Source organism: Cinclus cinclus, chromosome Z (assembly GCF_963662255.1).
Source record: "Cinclus cinclus chromosome Z, bCinCin1.1, whole genome shotgun sequence".
Classification (NCBI taxonomy): Eukaryota; Metazoa; Chordata; class Aves; order Passeriformes; family Cinclidae; genus Cinclus; species Cinclus cinclus.
The window spans coordinates 51,150,388-51,168,130 of NC_085084.1; the positions used below are offsets into that span (position 1 = coordinate 51,150,388).

The 17,743-nt window shown below is 42.8% G+C and overlaps 1 protein-coding gene across 3 annotated transcripts in view; it reads right to left on the bottom strand.

The window, feature by feature from the left end:
• The window catches only part of FOCAD (focadhesin), a 92,962-nt gene extending 83,006 nt beyond the window's left edge, over window positions 1-9,956 (bottom strand). For all 3 annotated transcript variants that reach the window (XR_009934140.1, XM_062512831.1, XM_062512830.1), the window contains exons 1-4: window positions 9,804-9,956; window positions 5,807-5,895; window positions 2,846-2,920; window positions 772-926 (exon numbers count right to left, since the gene is read on the bottom strand). Coding sequence is in view for 2 of the 3 variants with exons in the window: in XM_062512831.1 (XP_062368815.1) it covers window positions 772-926; window positions 2,846-2,920; window positions 5,807-5,863 (287 nt within the window). In the remaining variant the exon portion in view is untranslated. The remainder of the gene's footprint in view (window positions 1-771; window positions 927-2,845; window positions 2,921-5,806; window positions 5,896-9,803) is intronic.
• Window positions 9,957-17,743: the final 7,787 nt, after the last annotated feature.

Below are 17,743 nucleotides of genomic sequence, written 5' to 3' on the forward strand. Positions count from 1 at the left end.
TGTCACACTGGGGAGGAAGTTGGCAGTGCTTGGCAGGTTGGGAGAAGACGGAGCCAAGATGGATGATCCCAAATGACCAAAGAGACATTCCAGAACATACGACATCACGCTCAGTATATAAAACTGAGGGAAAGGAAAGGGGGTTTTTGGATTGATGGCACTTGTTTTCCCAAGTCACCATTAGGTGTGATGGGGCCCTGCTCTCTTGGACATGGCTGAAAAACTGCCTGCCTGTGGGAAGCAGAGAATTAATTCAGTGTTTTGATTTGCTTGTGTGCACAGCTTTCACTGTCCATCTTAACCTTTCCTAATTTCAACCCACAAATTTTCCACCTTTTATCCTCTCCCTAATCCTACTGGTGGGGAGTGAATGAGCAAGCTGTGTGAGGCTTGGCTGCCACCTGGGGTTAAACCACAACATACTTCTCCACAATGGAAGTTGCTGCCATTTTTTTTCCCATTCTATGATGAGGCAACAAAATTAAGCCGTTCATTAACTTTCGAGGTTCCACAGTTCAAAGTTCAGAGCACTAGCCTGAACTACAATAATTTCAGTTTACATCTATAGAATACACCAAGAATTGTTATGGCAGACCCACACTGTCACATAGCAAAGATGAAAGCAACATCCTTCAGCAGAGTGGCAGGGCAGTAGCAGTCCAAAATGCCATGGTATATCTGAAAACACACAAAACTTCTCCTCTTCTACATTTGTAAGGGAAAAGCAATGACTGTCAACCAGCTGACAAAAATTAGGCAAACAAACACTACCTTGCTGAGGGAATTAGGTTGAGAGCTCCATGAAGAACGTAGTCAAGCTCAGCATGTTTCTCCACCACAAGCGCCACCAATCCCTCACAGCAGGCTGTTCGCAAGGCAACATTCTCACTGCAGCACTTCTCCCAAAGCAGGTTCAGAGCAGGGGTCTGAAGGCAAAAGCATGGACCGGAAGTAATGAGAAGGCCCACAATGACTTATCTTTGTTCAAACACACTTTTAAATAAAAAACAGCTCAACTGCTTCTCCTGAAGCCTTAAGAAAGAACAAAAGGTACAGAGCACAAGCTGAGGTAGATTCTATTCCTGAGAAAAGTCTTTGCAGAGACAGCTCCCACTTTCTTGCCCTCTGCTGTCTAGGCCCATGGTAGGGCATAACACTTATTGTCTCTGACAAAAAGGTAATGCTGATGAATTTTTCAGCTGTGCCCATGCAGATAGAATCATGGAACAGTTTGTGTTGGAAGTGACTTTAAAGACCATCTAGTTCCAACTCTGAGACATGGGCAGAGATGCTGCTCACTGTCAGGTTGCTCAGGTCCCCATCCAATCTGACCTTGAACACATCCAGGGATAGGGCACACACAGGCAGCTTATCATCAGTTTCCTGATTTAAAAAATAAGGATGCAATTGGAGACAACTCAGAAACTACCATGAAAAGCTCTGTCTACACCAAGGTGTAGCACAGACAGCTAAAGACACGGGTACAAAGAGCTACCCAAAGCTAAGTCGTCTTTACTAAACACATGAACTTCTATTTGCTAGGAAGCATGAAGATTTGGCAGTAGCCATCAAAACTGCAGCTAGTTTCCACAATAAATTAGTATTCACGGATTAGTTTGCTGACTTTGTGACTTCCAATCAGAGAACAAGGAAGGTTGTAAAATAACCAACATTACAAAACGCTCTTGAATATAAAGGGAGTCTGCAACTTTTAACCAGCACGATCTTCTGCTTCCTAGCATTTTAGAAGGTGTTACTGTATTTCAGTCTAGTATCTTCATATAAGCAGTATGAAGGTGGAAATATCAGCTTGTAGGTCAAAACAGAACATAACTTGGGAACATGATTATGATCAGGACTGTGAAAGAGTTTCTGTTAGATAAACTACACACCTCCAGTACTCCCTCACATCAAAACTTAGCAATTTCCAGGTCTTGTGTTTGTCAGGGTAAAATTCCCAGACTGTGGAATAAAATCCACAGATCAATTTCTGTTTGTTTCTGTCAGCTTCTAGGGAGAAAAACCAGAGGAGCAAATCCTAACACCTCCCCCATTTGCTGTGACACTTGTAATTGCCAACATTTCATACACCTCTCTGTTAACAAGACATGCAATTAAGTGAGTTTGACTCATTTAAAATGCAAAGTATGCCTTTACATCCTGCTCTCTCCTGAAGAAAAACAAGCTCTAGTTAGCTGATATGAAATATAACACCAATGCATTGTCTTGGTTTGAAAGACAGATGTCTGCTAAGGAAGGCAGAAGCCTCTCTTGAAATAGAAAATGTAAAACATGTCCCTCCAAAGTATTATAATTTCAAAATTAAGGATCTCTCAGGCAAAGATATGGGAACAGGAAAAACAGTCCTTTATTAGGAAAATTAAAATAAAAATACAGTAACACAAAAAAACAAAACACTGACAAAGTCAGAACACATCCTGACACCCTGTCAGTCAGGGTGTTGGTAGCAGTCCACATTAAATGGTGACTGCAGTCCTCCTGGGTGTGCAGGTATGTGAAATGTTATACTTCTTGAAATTTTTATAGCAGTGTAAACCAATTTCCAACTCAAGAGCTGTACTTCACTCTCATTAATATAACTAAATTACTCTCTTAAACTGAATATAGCTAGATATAAGTATTCTTCAGGATTAAGGAAAACTGCTCTTCTGAAGCCAGAGTTTAACTGTTTCTGTATGCCCAAATACATATTAATAACAACCTTATTTAACTTCCAGAATTGTATTAAAATTACACAGTGGAGAATGGGAAAACCTAGAAAAAGCACATAGAATAATCACATAAGGATAAGAGAGGAGACAAATATGACAAAAATACCACAGACCTGGTCAGAAGCCTGCCTGATCTTCTTTGAAGAAACTTTTTCTTTCAGTATGGCAGCAATCAGATGGCCCACTGCCTAAAGTGAAAAAGAAACAAAAAACACACACAGATGCATTAAAATAAATAAAATGAAAATAAACAAGAAGAAATAAAAAACGCATGATTTTTAAATTCTCCATTAAAAAGTCTTTAAAATTAGATTGCATATGACCATTTTATTATGACTGAACACAAAGCTTACAGATATTGAAGCTGAAATGTGCTTTAGGGTCAAAAATTTCCATAATGTAGTTCTACTCACTTGTACTGTTATGCTGAGGCACAGAAGAAACAAACCTTCACAGGGCTCCACATAAGGCCTCTTTGTACAAGTACATAGGAATTTAGGAATTGCAGACATTTTAATGCAACAACTATGATAAACTTTATACCTTCACTGCTTGACAGATCTCCATGTTCTTAAAAGCACTAGAAATCACTAAATCCTGTACTATATAGGAAAGCAGAAGCAAGAGAGGAAGCACATCTAAGCAACTTGCCCAAATTTTTGCATCACATGTTTTGCCTTAAGCATTTGCATATACCCTTATCACAGCTTCTTCAAGAAATATTTAAGTTACTTTAAACAAGGCATTTGACATTAACATTATTCCTCATTAAGCTATAACGTGGCAGAAATCATTAACAAGTTTTAAATAGTCCAGGTCTTCAAAACAAAAAGCTGCAGTTCCCCACAACAGCCCAGGTTTATTCTTTTGAGGTGAAGACTCATTCTATTTTAGCAGAAGTCTGATTTCCTCAAGCTGTCTTTCAAAATCTAAACTTGTACTGAAACACATTCAAAGGCCTCAAGTTGTTTGAACCCAGGCTTTTGACTTCTGACTAATCTCTAATTTGTCTTGTTTCACAGTCATTGATACTGTTACACAGAACATCCAATTTGTGAAAGACAGAAAGAAATGTTTTCATATTAACACTGCAAAAATGTTTCAGACCACCAATTGCCCAGAACAGCCGCTGCATCTACTCTTCTCTGCTAATGACAGATTATTACTTCTGGAAAAAATAAACTAGACCAGCAAAGACTAAAAATTTCATTTCGCATTTCATTTTAGTTTGTGTATAAAAAGACAGGAACAGACTATTTTCAATGCTTTGAGGTTCATTTATGTACTAGTTGCTAACCTGTCACAACAAAGTGAAATAAGAGCTTACACTTCTTGGAAAGACAGCACCTTAAACACTCCTAGACTACAAGGACTGTGCTTTTCACAGGTAAGGATATGTACTTTAACACATTTTACTTAAAAGGAAAGGTTATTTGGAAATCTTACTCCTGAGGAAACAGAAGGAGAAACTGGGATCAAGTCAGCCATTTATCTCTATCTGCACCTAACCCATTGTAAGAGCAACAGCGTGCTCCCCAGAGGGATCTTTCAGCACACTTACCAAGGGAAGCCCACATTATCTTTTCTTTTTCCTGTTTAAAAGGACCTTCTGACATTAATTCATGCCTACATCCGTAAGACACTTCTGTTACACAGGAAAAGGGGCTTATCAAGAGAAACTTGGATTTTGCAATGATCCAGCTATACAGAAAAGTCAAAATGCAGATTAGCTTCCTGCATTTCTATAACTTGATTAAGACACAAAACTTTAAGACCTACAATTTTATGCTCAAGTTCCTCACATTTCTGATCATGTACAGACTACACATTATGCAGAGCAGATATCTTGGTTGGTCGCAGAAAGAGAAGACAACTCTCATGAAGTTGAATCCTGACCTGGTTATAGTTTGAAGATCACAGAATGCTTTCCAGGGATCACAGATTACAAGTGGAAACTATCAAAGCAGCCAAAGCACAGGATAAACTCAACCAAAGCACATTAGTAGACCTTAATGATGTGCAGCTGTAGTAATGAGCTAAGACATTTAAGCAATACAACAGTGTACCATGGGACACTCTGCACTTAAGGAAAATTAACTGCTTCAGAGATGCTGAGTCCTACTCATCAAGGCCAATAATGATATAAACTCATCTGCAGTGCAAGACACTTTGCTAGACCTTAGATGAACTCCAGCTTTCAGGGACATGACTTTCTCTCCCAAATGCCAAGCTGACGACAAATGGACTTGTGCATCTCTCTTTCAAAACTAATTACTGTTAAACCAAGGCGAACTGACTGAAATGAAGAGGCAAGAGAGGCACCAGATTGCACAGACAGCATTCTGATCAACTTATTTAACCAAACAAATGGGTACATATTTAATCCTAGATTCAAAACAGGATGAGGAAGAAAACAGGGAAATTAGCAATGAACTTATGGAGAGATACATTTTTAATACTGAAATGAGAAATGGCCAAAAGCAAAGAATGTGCATGTTTTAACCAGAGATTATTAGTATCATTACCACTTCTTCCTATCCATTAAACATACTATGAGAAACGCTTTTCGTACATGAAAATTTCAGGCACAAATGACAAGAAGCCAGTGCACGGATCAGAAAACAAAGGGGGCTGAGCTGAGCTGCATACAGTTATCCCTTGAGGACAGAAAAGATGGCAGTAGTTCATCAGTTCTCATCACCGAGAAACAAACAGAGCAGTTCTATGAAGTACTGCAAAGTAGTATTTCATACTGGTATTACTGGTAATTACTGGCTTCTCTTGAGATTATAAAGTCACAAAAAACCACTTGGCCACATTACAGCCTTCCAGTCATGGAAAGTTTCTGATTTTCCTGAAGAGACATTACAGTGATGAGCAATTATGTCCTATGTTTTGATTATACAGAGAGGGCAATTAGGATTTGATTGTGATATAGGAATACTCTGTTTCTCTGGTTTTCTGACTTTGAAAAAAAATTCCACAAAACAAACAGATAGGCAGATAAGTAGCAGCTGTTGGAACAAACACTGCCACAGACAACTTGATTTGTTTTAGTGCTTTTACAAAATTACCTGTGACTGAACAACTGCATTAGGAAATTCAAACCGTTTCTTGATGTCATCCAACATTTTGGCTCTCTCATATGACACTAAATTTCACTCTGCAAGAGATTCAAAAAATATGCTTAGGACTAGGAAGAAGAGCATGCTATTTTCTACGCCACCTCTCACCCCTGCCCCCCGCCATCCCACTGGTTTATACTGTACTTAACAAGACATGCAAGCATTTAGAGCATTTTCTTCCATCATTTCATGTGAAAGAAAAAAAGAGACCAACCTATGAGACTGCAAATGGTAATTGTAGTTAGGGGCTGGAACATTTGAAGTGAAAATCTTCTCTGTAAGTTGGAATATGCAGGTACTCACAAGCACACACAAACCAACGTTAAAGAGAAATTAGAAATCTGTTTGTTGCACACACATCAATGAAACTGATGGCCACTGCAAATTCTCAAATATTTCAGTTTATTACAAACGCACCTCCAGTCACTTGGAATGGCTTCCTTAAAAAACCAAAAAGTACTTGTTGAAAACCTAAGCGTAATCCTTTGCAATAAGCACTGAGGAAATACATACATGCAAAATACTCAAATTCCAAGACATACCAGCAGTGTGATGCATTCAGTCTTGCCACTGATTTGAAAAAAGATGGAATTAAGCCTCAATACAAGCAATGCAGCATGTGCCACAAAAAAATAACATTTGCAGCAGGAAAACTCAAAATTAATAGTTACATTAATAGATCAGTGAACACGAATTCCTTGCAATTAATGATATAATTCCCATACACTTGTGGATTATATGTCTGGAAGTGCAGGAGAAAAAACACCAACACTGATGCTGGTATGGGTTTGTACAGTTTTAGAATAGATGTAATGGTATTTTGGGACAACAGATGTCCATTAAATCAACACAGAGCAAACTACAGCTGATAATCTTGATTTTTACCAAAAAAAAGAAAAAGATCGCCACAGCAAATTCTAGACACCTAGATCTGTTGAACATGACTAATAACTCCAGTGGATATAGATGTACCAGCCTATTCGTATATATAAACCCAAGACTCCTCAGTTCTATCCAGCAAACAGCAAAATGAGGTAAGGTTCCTTCCTGGGCTGTTTTGACATGAACACACTGGAATTATATCGCATCTCTCATCAGGTAATTTTTTTTAACCACATTAAAAGAAAAAACTACTACAGAGGATCATTGCAAGCACAGAACATACTTTAAATGTAAGCACAAATCAGCTTATTCCAGACAGACTGGAAGTCCATTGCCCTTGTATAAATCCCAAATTTGTATCAATCTAAACTAAACATCTACAGGATACTTACAATGCAACAGCCATATCAGTGCAATTAAATGAATTTAAATAACATGTAAACAGTTCCTCAATCTTCAACAGTCACCCTTAGCAAAGGCAACTGAGTATGCATATGGAATGCCTGTAAAGTTTACAAGATACATGGATAACCAAGACTGGCACACACCTAAGATGCTTTTTTGTTCAACCTCATGTTCAAAGGAAGTTCAGACATGTAATCAGAGCAGGTTGCTCAAGACTTTGCCCAAGTTTGGCTTTGAAAACCCCTCAAGATCAGGGAAGGCACCACTTTACCAAACTGTTCTGATCAAAAAAAGCTTTCTCTCCATCACTAGTCTTTAGCTCTTTTGGCCATGAGCTCCTGTGAAGCACCTGCCTGTGTTTTGTTTCATCCCCCTCCCATCAGTGCCAGGGCTACTACTGGATACCACTGTTCAGCTGTCCCTCTGCCCTGCTGAACCATCCTAGAAATCACAGCCTCTCCTCACAGGGCAAGGGCCCCAGCCCCATTATCTCAGTGATGTCTGCTCTATTCAGTCATTTTGGTCACTATCTCTACTTACACAAGGATCCAGAACTGGACATGTCAATATGAGAGCTAAGGAGTGCTGAGCGGAGCCGGACAAATCTCACCCTAATTTCACCCTCTGTCACACATCCCAGGGCAATGCCTGCCAGGGTCTACGGCCACTCCATGGAACTGCTCCCCAGCTCATCCTGTAAGGGGTGAGCCAAGCCAGGGCATTTGTCATTGCTGAAATTCCTGAGGTTCCCATCACCTGTTCCTCTAGTCCATGCAGAGCACAGCCCTGCCAGCAGGCACACATCCTACCTTTGACATAGGAACAGGGTTGGAGACAGTGTTGAAAGCCTTGTTCAAGAGGAGGTAAATGACACCTACCCCTCCACTTGACTGCAAATCAAATTATTATTTATTAAAGGCAATCATGTGGGTCAGGCATAATTTTCCCTTGGTAAATCCATATCCATGTGTATTATTCCTCGTAAGAATCACAGAATCAGACAGTTTAATAACAAATATTTCCAGAGCTCATCTCGTCAAAAGTGATCTGAATCTTCTTCTCTACCAAATCCAGTGAAGTCCTAAAACCCACAAGGATGGAAGTGGTGGAATCACCATCCCTGGAAGTGTTAAAAAAATTACTGGATGTGGCATTCTGGGCTACTGTTTAGCTGACATAGTGGTTTTCAATTAAATGCTGGACTTGATGATCTTGAAGGCCTTTTCCAACTTCCACGATTCTATGACTGCAGATCCCTTACACTTCAGGACATTCTATGATACATCATTAACCACACACATAAAAAAACATCCACCCCAAAAAAACACTGAACACACACACACACACAGGCACACAAGATAAAGAAAGAAAAAACAAGGTATTAGAAAGTGACCTTGTCTTATTCTCCCAACTTAGACAATGTAAACGATAAGCGTCTGTGTAGCCTTGAGCTTGACTTACTGCAAGATGGCCACAAAGTTGATCCATCACTGCCCCTCCACTGGAAAAGGGGCAAAAATATGATTAAGGGCTTATGACATAATGACAGGGAGATCACTCAGAAATTACTGTCGTGGGGAAAACTGACTCAAACCAAGGAAATGTATTTTTACCAGTGAAATCAGAGCAGAACAGGAAGAAATAATAATTTTTAAAAATCTAGAAACACATTCCCCCTGCTTTTCCTTTCCTTCTGGGGTCAACTTCACTCACTACCAAATTCTCTTCCTCTTCCCCCTGAATGGAGTAGAGGATCATGAAATGATGTCTCAGTCACACTCCAGCATGGGGTCCCAACCACAGTTTGCAGTTCTTCATGCACTGCTCCAGCATGGGTCCCTTTTATGGGGTACAGTTGTTCAGGAACAGAACTGCTTAAGTGTGGGTCCTAAGTCTTGTCAGAAAACCTATTTCAGCGTGGGTTCCTGTTTCCATGGTCCCACTTTCAGGAGCCTGCTCCAGCATGAGATCCTCTCCATGGAGTCACAGCCTCCAACTAGTCTAGCATGGGGTTCTCCAGGTGGATACCCATTCTATCATGGATTTCCATGGGCTGCAACACACACATATGCTACTTTATCACAGTCTTCACCATAGGCTGCAGAGCACTGTGCTCCAGCAACTGGAGCATCTCCTCTCACTCCTGCACCTCGGTGTCTGCAGGGCTGTTTCGCCCGCGTCCCCACTTCTCTTCTTGGGCTGCTGTTGTGTAGGTTTTTCACCTTCTTAAACGTGTCCCCGAGGTGCTGCCACAGTAACTGACGGCTTAGCCCTGGCCAGTGGCCGGTCCATTTGGAGCCGGCTGGCATTGGCTCTGCCAGACTCTGGCAGCTTCTCACAAAGGCCACCCCTGCAACCCTTCCGCTACCACATCTTTGCCATGCAAATCTAATAAAGCATCTTAATGCTAAGAAGGACAAGCATTGCTAATTCGAGGGAACCAGGGAAAGGCTGTCACCGCACTACACCTCCGGGTCTGGGCCACTTCTTCAGAAGAAACTCGGCCAAGCTAAGTTAAGCTACGTAACAGAAAATGATCGCGGGGACCAGTGAGACCACATTTCCCGTCTGTGGCCTCAGAGCCTTTGGCTCCTTTTTAAGGACTCTCGATTCCAAGCGGTGTTCCTACCAAGCCACGAGTGAGAAAACAGGTACACACCTCCACCGCTGGCGTCCGACATACGCAAATGCCTCAGAGCGACCGGCTTTAAACAAAAAAGTAAAACAAACAACATCCCCTGAGGCAGCTGCCTTCACTTCGCTGCCGTCCTGACAGCGCGGATCAGGCCCGCTGCCCCTCACCTCGTTCGGGCCGGACTGGGCCGGGCTCGCTGCGCCTCAGGCTCGGCCGCACCGCCTCCCTCCCGCTGCGCCCGGAACCGGCCGCGCGCACCGCGCATGCGCGGCGCCTGGCGCAGGCGCGGCGGGGCCGGGCGGGGGGAGGGCGGTGCTGCCTCCGGCACGGCGGGAAGGGCGGAGGGGGGGGGCTCGGCGGTGAACGGTGCGCCGGGAGCAGGGGCCCCGACCGCTGCGGGGTGAGTGTCGCCAGCCTCCTCAGTGCTTCGGCAGGCAGTCATCAGCAAGCTGCGGGGACGTCAGGAAGACCCTGGACATGAAGAATAGATGATGCTCTGGTTGCTGAATGTTGCCGCATAATCATAGAATCAACTGGGTTGGAAAACAGCCCTGAGAACATCGAGGGTGCAGCTCTCTCAAAGGCAGAAGAAGCCTTTGCTTAAGCCCAGTTCTGATGTATTTTGGTAACTGCTGCGCTACTAACTGGTAACCACATATCTGGGACAGAGGCTGTATTCTCCATTAAGACTTAGTTTAATACAAAACAGCACTTCTGTTCCCTAACATCAAAGCAACACACAACCTATGCGGGGCATGTGTAACATAAGGATGGCTTTCAGTGAAAATATCTTCGGAAAAATTCAGAAATATTTTGAAAGGAATTTGTTTGAAAATTGTTTGGATGTTCTCTCCCAATGTTATCTTGTCTGGGTTGGTTTGAGCTGTAACTAGTGGAATGCTGACAAACAAGGAACAAAAGTAAATCTAGACAAATCTGTCTAGTATTTTTTCAGTTTTTTCATTTCAAAAGATCAGGGATATATTGTTTTTAGTTTTACCAGCTAAAGCCATAGGCAGTTTACAGTATTCAAAGAGCCCTGCCACTGCCTGCATCAAATGGTGGAAACACATGCACTGCCACTTCCAAGAGGCACTGAAACCCCAGAAGTGACTCACTGTATTTTCTTGAACTGCCTATATGTGTGCAATACAAAGGGAAGATCAATCAGATCCCAGAGAACATTGCTTCTTTTATCCATGACTTCTCTCCAGCAGCTGTTTTCTAGCAGCACATGCAATTATATGTGACACGGCTTTTGGTTTAGTGCACTCTGGCCAAGATGGGCTCCTATGTCTGTCTGCTGCTGAAGTATCCTAAGAACAGGAAACAGGACCTGTAGGAACTTTCACAAGGATGTATTTCAGTCCATCTCTAGGTGACCATAAGTGACAACATGAATCCAAAGGCAGTATTTAATCTACTTTGCTCATTCCATGCTTTATGCTTCATCTAAGGCCATCTCACTATTGACAGGTTGGTTTGTTGACATTTTGTGGTTAGTAGTCATCTATGAAGGGCCATCACTCTACTGATGCAGAGCTTCTACAGACTTCAATGCAAATCCACTGTTAGGTCACAAATGAGAAAAAAGTCCTTGATTTTTATCCTCACAGGCTGCTGAGATGAATAAGAGTGGAAATTGCTTAACTCTCACCAGGGAGAGCTCTGCAGCTCACAAGATTAGGCTTGAAATGCCATATTGAACTTTATCTGTAGGAGTTCATAGACAAAAACTGCCTTTGTATTAGAGCAAGCAAGGCCTGTGGCGTTTATTGACTGCCTATACAGCACTTTTCCTTTTATAAATGCCTGGTCACAGAGCTTGCCTGACAGGTGAAGTGTATCAATAGTATGCAATCCAGAGAAGCTTCATCTGTGTGTTAACTCCATGTTGTGCCCTAGACGTGGGAGCCTTAGTTCTGAGTACAGTGCCAAGTCTGCTAACTGCCCAAATGAGCATTAGCTAAAATGACTTTCAATTTGATGCAAACTACAATGAGATCTCTTGAGATTAAAGGAGCACATAGTAATTTATTTTGGTGCAGACCATTCTGAGCGTGTTGAGACTGTGAAGCATCTTGCTTTGACAAGCAGCTCACCAGAGGTTTCATGGTTGTTGTGAGAGTATCAGGAATATCACATCCATTCTCTGGATTACTTGACTGTGGTGTGTAATTGCTAGCACTGTTCCTAAGCCCTGATTTTCGTGCAGGTCATCTAAGGACATTGAGGCATGACTACACTGAGTGTACATAACACAAATGCTCTCACAAAGAGCTCTTGAAAGGAACCCATCTCATCTCTGTGGAACCATTTACTCTTCTATGGTCTCAATCTGTTTTAATAACATATTTTTCTACGCTGATATTACAGAAGCAGGAAAAAAGCAGAAGATATCTCTTAAAGGGCATACTAAAATTTACAGATACTGCTTTTGATTGTTTTCAACCTGCAAGGCTTATAGAACCTGGCGGTGAAACCGAGATATATCTTTTCTGTAGTGGCCTGAAGTGATGTCCCCAACTTTCAAGGTCTTCCATTAAAGTAGGAGTAAAGTAGGAGAAATACTTGTTGGGGGGGGGAGGGGGGGGTCTGAAGGTAGCATCAGTGTCAAAGTCATAAGTGGGTTTGATTCACAGCAGTTCATATCAACTACAGATTATGGTAAAAAATGCTTTCTCTTGCAAAATTTTAAAATCAGTTTTCCCTTTTGAAAAAAATTTGACACCTCTGAGAGGTGTCTCCAACACATTTTACTGCTGGTCTTAATGTGGCCTATCTTTAATACAGAAAATAATAAAAATAGAATTCAGCTAACTTTTATTGGGCTGCCGAATAGGATTACCACCCTCCAGTTTGTGTGACAAGAGTTCTTGAAAAGGTCAGCAAATCTGTGAAAACTGTCTTGTTCTCTGGCTTGTGAATTGTCTTCCAGGAAAAAACTGGGCAGTAGTCCTTGTCTCCAGTTACACTTTTTCTAGAATATTCTAAGTTGTTTTATTATGGAACAGTTTAATCCCATGAAGGGTTATGCTCATGGTAATGCCCTCCAAGAAATGCCAAAAGGTTCTCTTCACAGCATTTATAATGTGCTATGAGGTCTCCCAGTGAAGGTTACTATGTAAATGAAAATCGTACAGTAATAGCACTGATAATGTCCTAATCTGCATATCTCATTTCTTACATGGAATTTTATCCAAACCAGAAAGCAACTCTAGCTTTAATCATGAAGCAGAGGAATAATGAATGTTTCAGTTAAGAATATATTGCAGAAATCAATAGCACCAAAGCCTGTCACTATTGAAATACATTTATTTTAAATCTCTTGAGCCTGATAATGAAATACAGTTTTAGCAAATGGGCCTGCCTAGTCAGCTATGTCTCTAGCCATTATAATTAAGAAGGCTTATTGAAAATGCATTCCACTTTCAAATGCAGCTGCTTTTGCTCCACACAGTTGTCAGCTATGAGCAGCCATCACTATACCCATGCTTCCACAGACTTCAATGCAAATCCACTGTTAGGTCACAAATGAGTAAAAAGTCCTTGATTTTTATTCTCACAGGATCTTGAGATGAATGAGAGTGGAAATTGCTTAACTCTCACCAGGGAGAGCTCTGCAGCTCACAAGATTAGGCTTGAAATGCCATATTGAACTTTATCTGTAGGAGTTCATAGACAAAAACTGCCTTTGTATTAGAGCAAGCAAGGCCTGTGGTGTTTATTGACTGCCTATACAGCACTTCTCTACTGAAGGGTAATGTAGAAAGTTTGAGGTATATTTCTGGTAAAGACTAATTGCTAGCACTGTTGCACTGTTTCAGTTTCCCTTTGATTGTATTGAGTGGCAGAGCGTTTTTAAAGAGATAGAAGAATTTTTGGCATCAGTTCTCACTCTCAGGCTCATGGATCCTACAAAGCCCTTCAATTTATATGTGCATGAATGAAAATGAATAGCTAGCGGTGTGATAACACTGAAATAAGGGCCTCACCAGAGACCAGCTTCCTACTATTCTGTACAACTAGATCTGATTTTATTTAATCAGTGGCAGCAGCAGCTACAATATTAGGAAGAAGTTATCCTTTTGTTCTGGAATACACTGTAACAAATTTGTGTTCCACACACAGGCGAAATATTTTTGAAACACAACTCCAGCCTTATTGCCACAATGGTTACACAAGTACAAATGGTTCCTTTTAGTGCTGGATAATGTAACTTAGAAAAGATGCAGTGGGGCCGAACATGACTAGTGTGAGCAGTTGATGAACACTTCAAGTAGACTGTGGGCAGATGTAATTGATGTTCCTTTGCACAATCCAGATCTAATTTCATAGGTGGTTCATCTTCCTATGTGCATGGGCAGCAATGAACGAGATATACTGTGAATAGCCAAGGGCGAGTAATAGAGGCTGAACCTCACTAGTCTCCAAAATAACAAACTACATTCTACTTTCACTTACATGATGCAGCACAGCAAACCTAAGGAGGATTCAAGGAATGAAGTTAAGGATGTGATTTAGATTGTTTTATGCCTCCACTTTTTTACTTTAAATGAATATTAGCTAAAGTCACAAAACTACAAGAAGACTTCTCAGAAGTGATTAAAAATAGATGACTGTTTGAATTGTCGTCATTGATATTAACAAGACAATTCATTTGTTTAGATTTACACAGTGTGTTTTTGCAAGTGACTTTAGCAAGATCAGGGAAGGGATCATCCCCTTACTGGTGAGGCTGCATCTTGAATCCTGTGTTCAGTTTTGGGCCCCTCCTTCACTACAGAACAGACATTGTGCTGGAGCATCTATCCAGAGAAGGGGAACAAAACTGCTGGAGGGTGTGGAGGACAAAATATACAAAGAGCACTTGAGGGAGCTGGGGTTGTGTAGCCTGGAGAAAATGAGCCTAAGGGGAGAATGTATCACTTTCTACAACTCCCCTGAAAGACTTGCAAGACTCCTGACATTAATTTTCCTAAGAATCATTGTACCTTTTTACCCTAGTCTCTCAAGGATTTACTTGCCCCTGGGATGCAAGGGCAGAACAGTGATAAATGATGTGATGAGAAACCATTGTTGTTGCTCTATGTTTATATATATTTGCTACACATACATATATTTGTATGTATTTGCAGTCTGAAGCAGATAAAATGTGTAGTTTTGGTCAGTTTAAAATATGCTGTCTGAGGAACAGATAAATGGAGAATGGGTGAGGCAGCAGAACACTGAAAGGTGGAAATTGCAATGAATCAAGAAAGCATGCTTTTTGCATTTGTATCTTTTGGAGCACTGGGAAGTTTTATTGGAAATTGTACATATATGTAGAAGTGTCTGGAACTGATGTCACGTGGTAATGAAAATTCATTGTTATAGGTGTCCTGGTTTGAAGGACAGGTGTTTGCCAAGGAAAGCAGAAGCTTCCCCTTGGACTGAAAGAAAATGTGATTCTTCCGATTATTATAATTTTGGAATTAAGAGATCTCTCAGGCAAAGATATGGGGTAGGAATAACAGTTCTTTAGTAGTATATCTAACAAGACAAACAAGAACAACAACAGCTATGAAATTACCCACAAACAGAACAGTAACTCAGTCCCAGTGTTTTTTGGCTGCAGGCACCTTTTCCCTGAGCTGCAGTTCCCGGTGCTGGGGGCGGGCGGGTCCCGCAGAGCCGCAGGAGGGCTGGGGGTGGTGGCAGCGCTGTCCCAGGGGGAGAGAGAGATGGAGAGAGAGCTCTCCACTCACGGTGTGGGTCCCGGTGATCAGTAGAGTGCTGGATGGTGGTAGTTCACAGCGAGAAGACAGCCGGGCAGGGTCCGATGGTGGTTTCCCGACGCAGGGATGGGGCACAGGCGGCGATCGTCCTTCTCGTCCGAACTCCGCAGGGGAAATGGGCCGAGGCCCAGCCTTCCGCTTCCTCTTCTGGCTGTTTGAATCTCGCGGGGTTCCCCTCTTCCCTCCCGTCCCCTCCCCCTTGTCACCAGGGCCCAGGCAACAGGTATCTTAGCATGACAATGGGGAAAATTCCACAGAGGGAAAAAAAAGAAAGAACTAACCCTCAACATTATCCACCCCGAATTTTCCCCTACCATCATGCCAAATCAAATTAAAATCTTCAAATTATAGACATCCATACAGTTACAGATACAGGCACAGTATTGTAGGTAGTTCACCCTAAAACAAGGTCTCCTTGGGGTATGCATCTGGTCTTTCCATCCCTTTGCATGATCCACCAGGTACACCCTGGCCCTTGAGCAAAAACCACCCCCCGAATTGGATTGTCTTTGCTGGAGGCAGGGTTCACCCAAACAGTTTTTCCTAGCATACCTCTCATATGCACCACTGGAACCTTGTCCCCATCTGGTGTTCTCAAGGGCTCAGACTGGGCAGGGCCTGCCCGATTAGTGGAACCTCGGGTGTTCACTAACCATGTGGCCTTTGGTAGATTAATCTCCCAGTTTTTGAAAGTCCCCCCACCCAGTGCCTTCAAGGTGGTTTTAAGCAGCCCATTGCACCGTTCCACTTTCCCAGCCGCTGGTGCGTGATAAGGAATGTGGTACACCCACTCGATGCCGTGTTCTCTGGCCCAGGTGTTTATGAGGCTGTTCTTGAAATGAGTCCCATTGTTTGACTCAATTCTCTCAGGGGTACCATGTCTCCAAAGGACTTGCTTTTCCAGGCCCAGGAGGGTGTTGCGGGCAGTGGCATGAGGCACAGGGTAGGTCTCCAACCATCCAGTGGTGGCTTCCACCATGGTCAGCACGTAGCGCTTGCCTTGGCGTGTCTGAGGCAGTGTGATGTAGTCAATCTGCCAGGCCTCCCCATACTTATATTTGGACCACCGCCCCCCATACCAGAGGGGCTTCACTCGCTTGGCTTGCTTGATGGCAGCACACGTCTCACAGTCATGGATAACCTGGGAAATACTGTCCATGGTGAGATCCACCCCTCGGTCTCGTGCCCACTTATAGGTAGCATCTCTGCCTTGGTGACCTGAGGCATCGTGGGCCCATCGAGCCAGGAACAATTCTCCCTTGTGTTGCCAGACTAAGTCTATCTGTGACACCTCTATCCTTGCAGCCTGATCTACTTGCTCATTGTGTTGGTGCTCCTCATTAGCCCGACTCCTGGTAACATGGACATCTACATGACGGACTTTTACAGGTAGCTTCCCTACCCAAATGGCAATGTCTTTCCACTCATCAGTAGCCCAGATTGGTTTTCCCCTACGTTGCCAGTTAGCCTTTATCCATCTTTCCAGCCAACCCCACAGAGCATTGGCTACCATCCATGAATCAGTGTAAAGGTAAAGCTTTGGCCACTTCTCTCTTTCAGCAATGTCCAGGGCCAGCTGAACGGCTTTGAGTTCAGCAAGTTGACTTGATCCACCTTCTCCTTCAGTAGCTTGTGCAACCTGTCGTGTGGGGCTCCATACGGCTGCTTTCCACTTCCGGTTCATCCCCACGATGCGACAGGAACTGTCAGTGAAAAGAGCGTAACGAGTTTCATCTGCTGGCAGTTGGTTGTATGGCGGGGCTTCATCAGCCCGGGTCACTTGTTCTTGCTCCTCTTCATCGGCAAGACCAAAATTTTCACCTTCTGGCCAGTTTGTAATTATTTCCAAAATCCCAGGGCGATTTGGGTTTCTGATACAGGCACGCTGTGTGATGAGGGCAATCCACTTGCTCCATGTGGCATCGGTGGCGTGGTGGGTAGAGGGGACCTTCCCTTTAAACATCCACCCCAGCACTGGTAGTCGGGGTGCCAGGAGGAGCTGTGCTTCTGTGCCAATCACTTCTGAGGCAGCTTGAACTCCTTCATAAGCAGCCAAGGTCTCCTTCTCTGTTGGGGTGTAGTTGGCTTCAGACCCTCTGTAACTTCGGCTCCAGAATCCCAGAGGTCGGCCTCGGGTCTCACCAGGTACCTTCTGCCAAAGGCTCCAGGACAAGCCCTTGTTCCCGG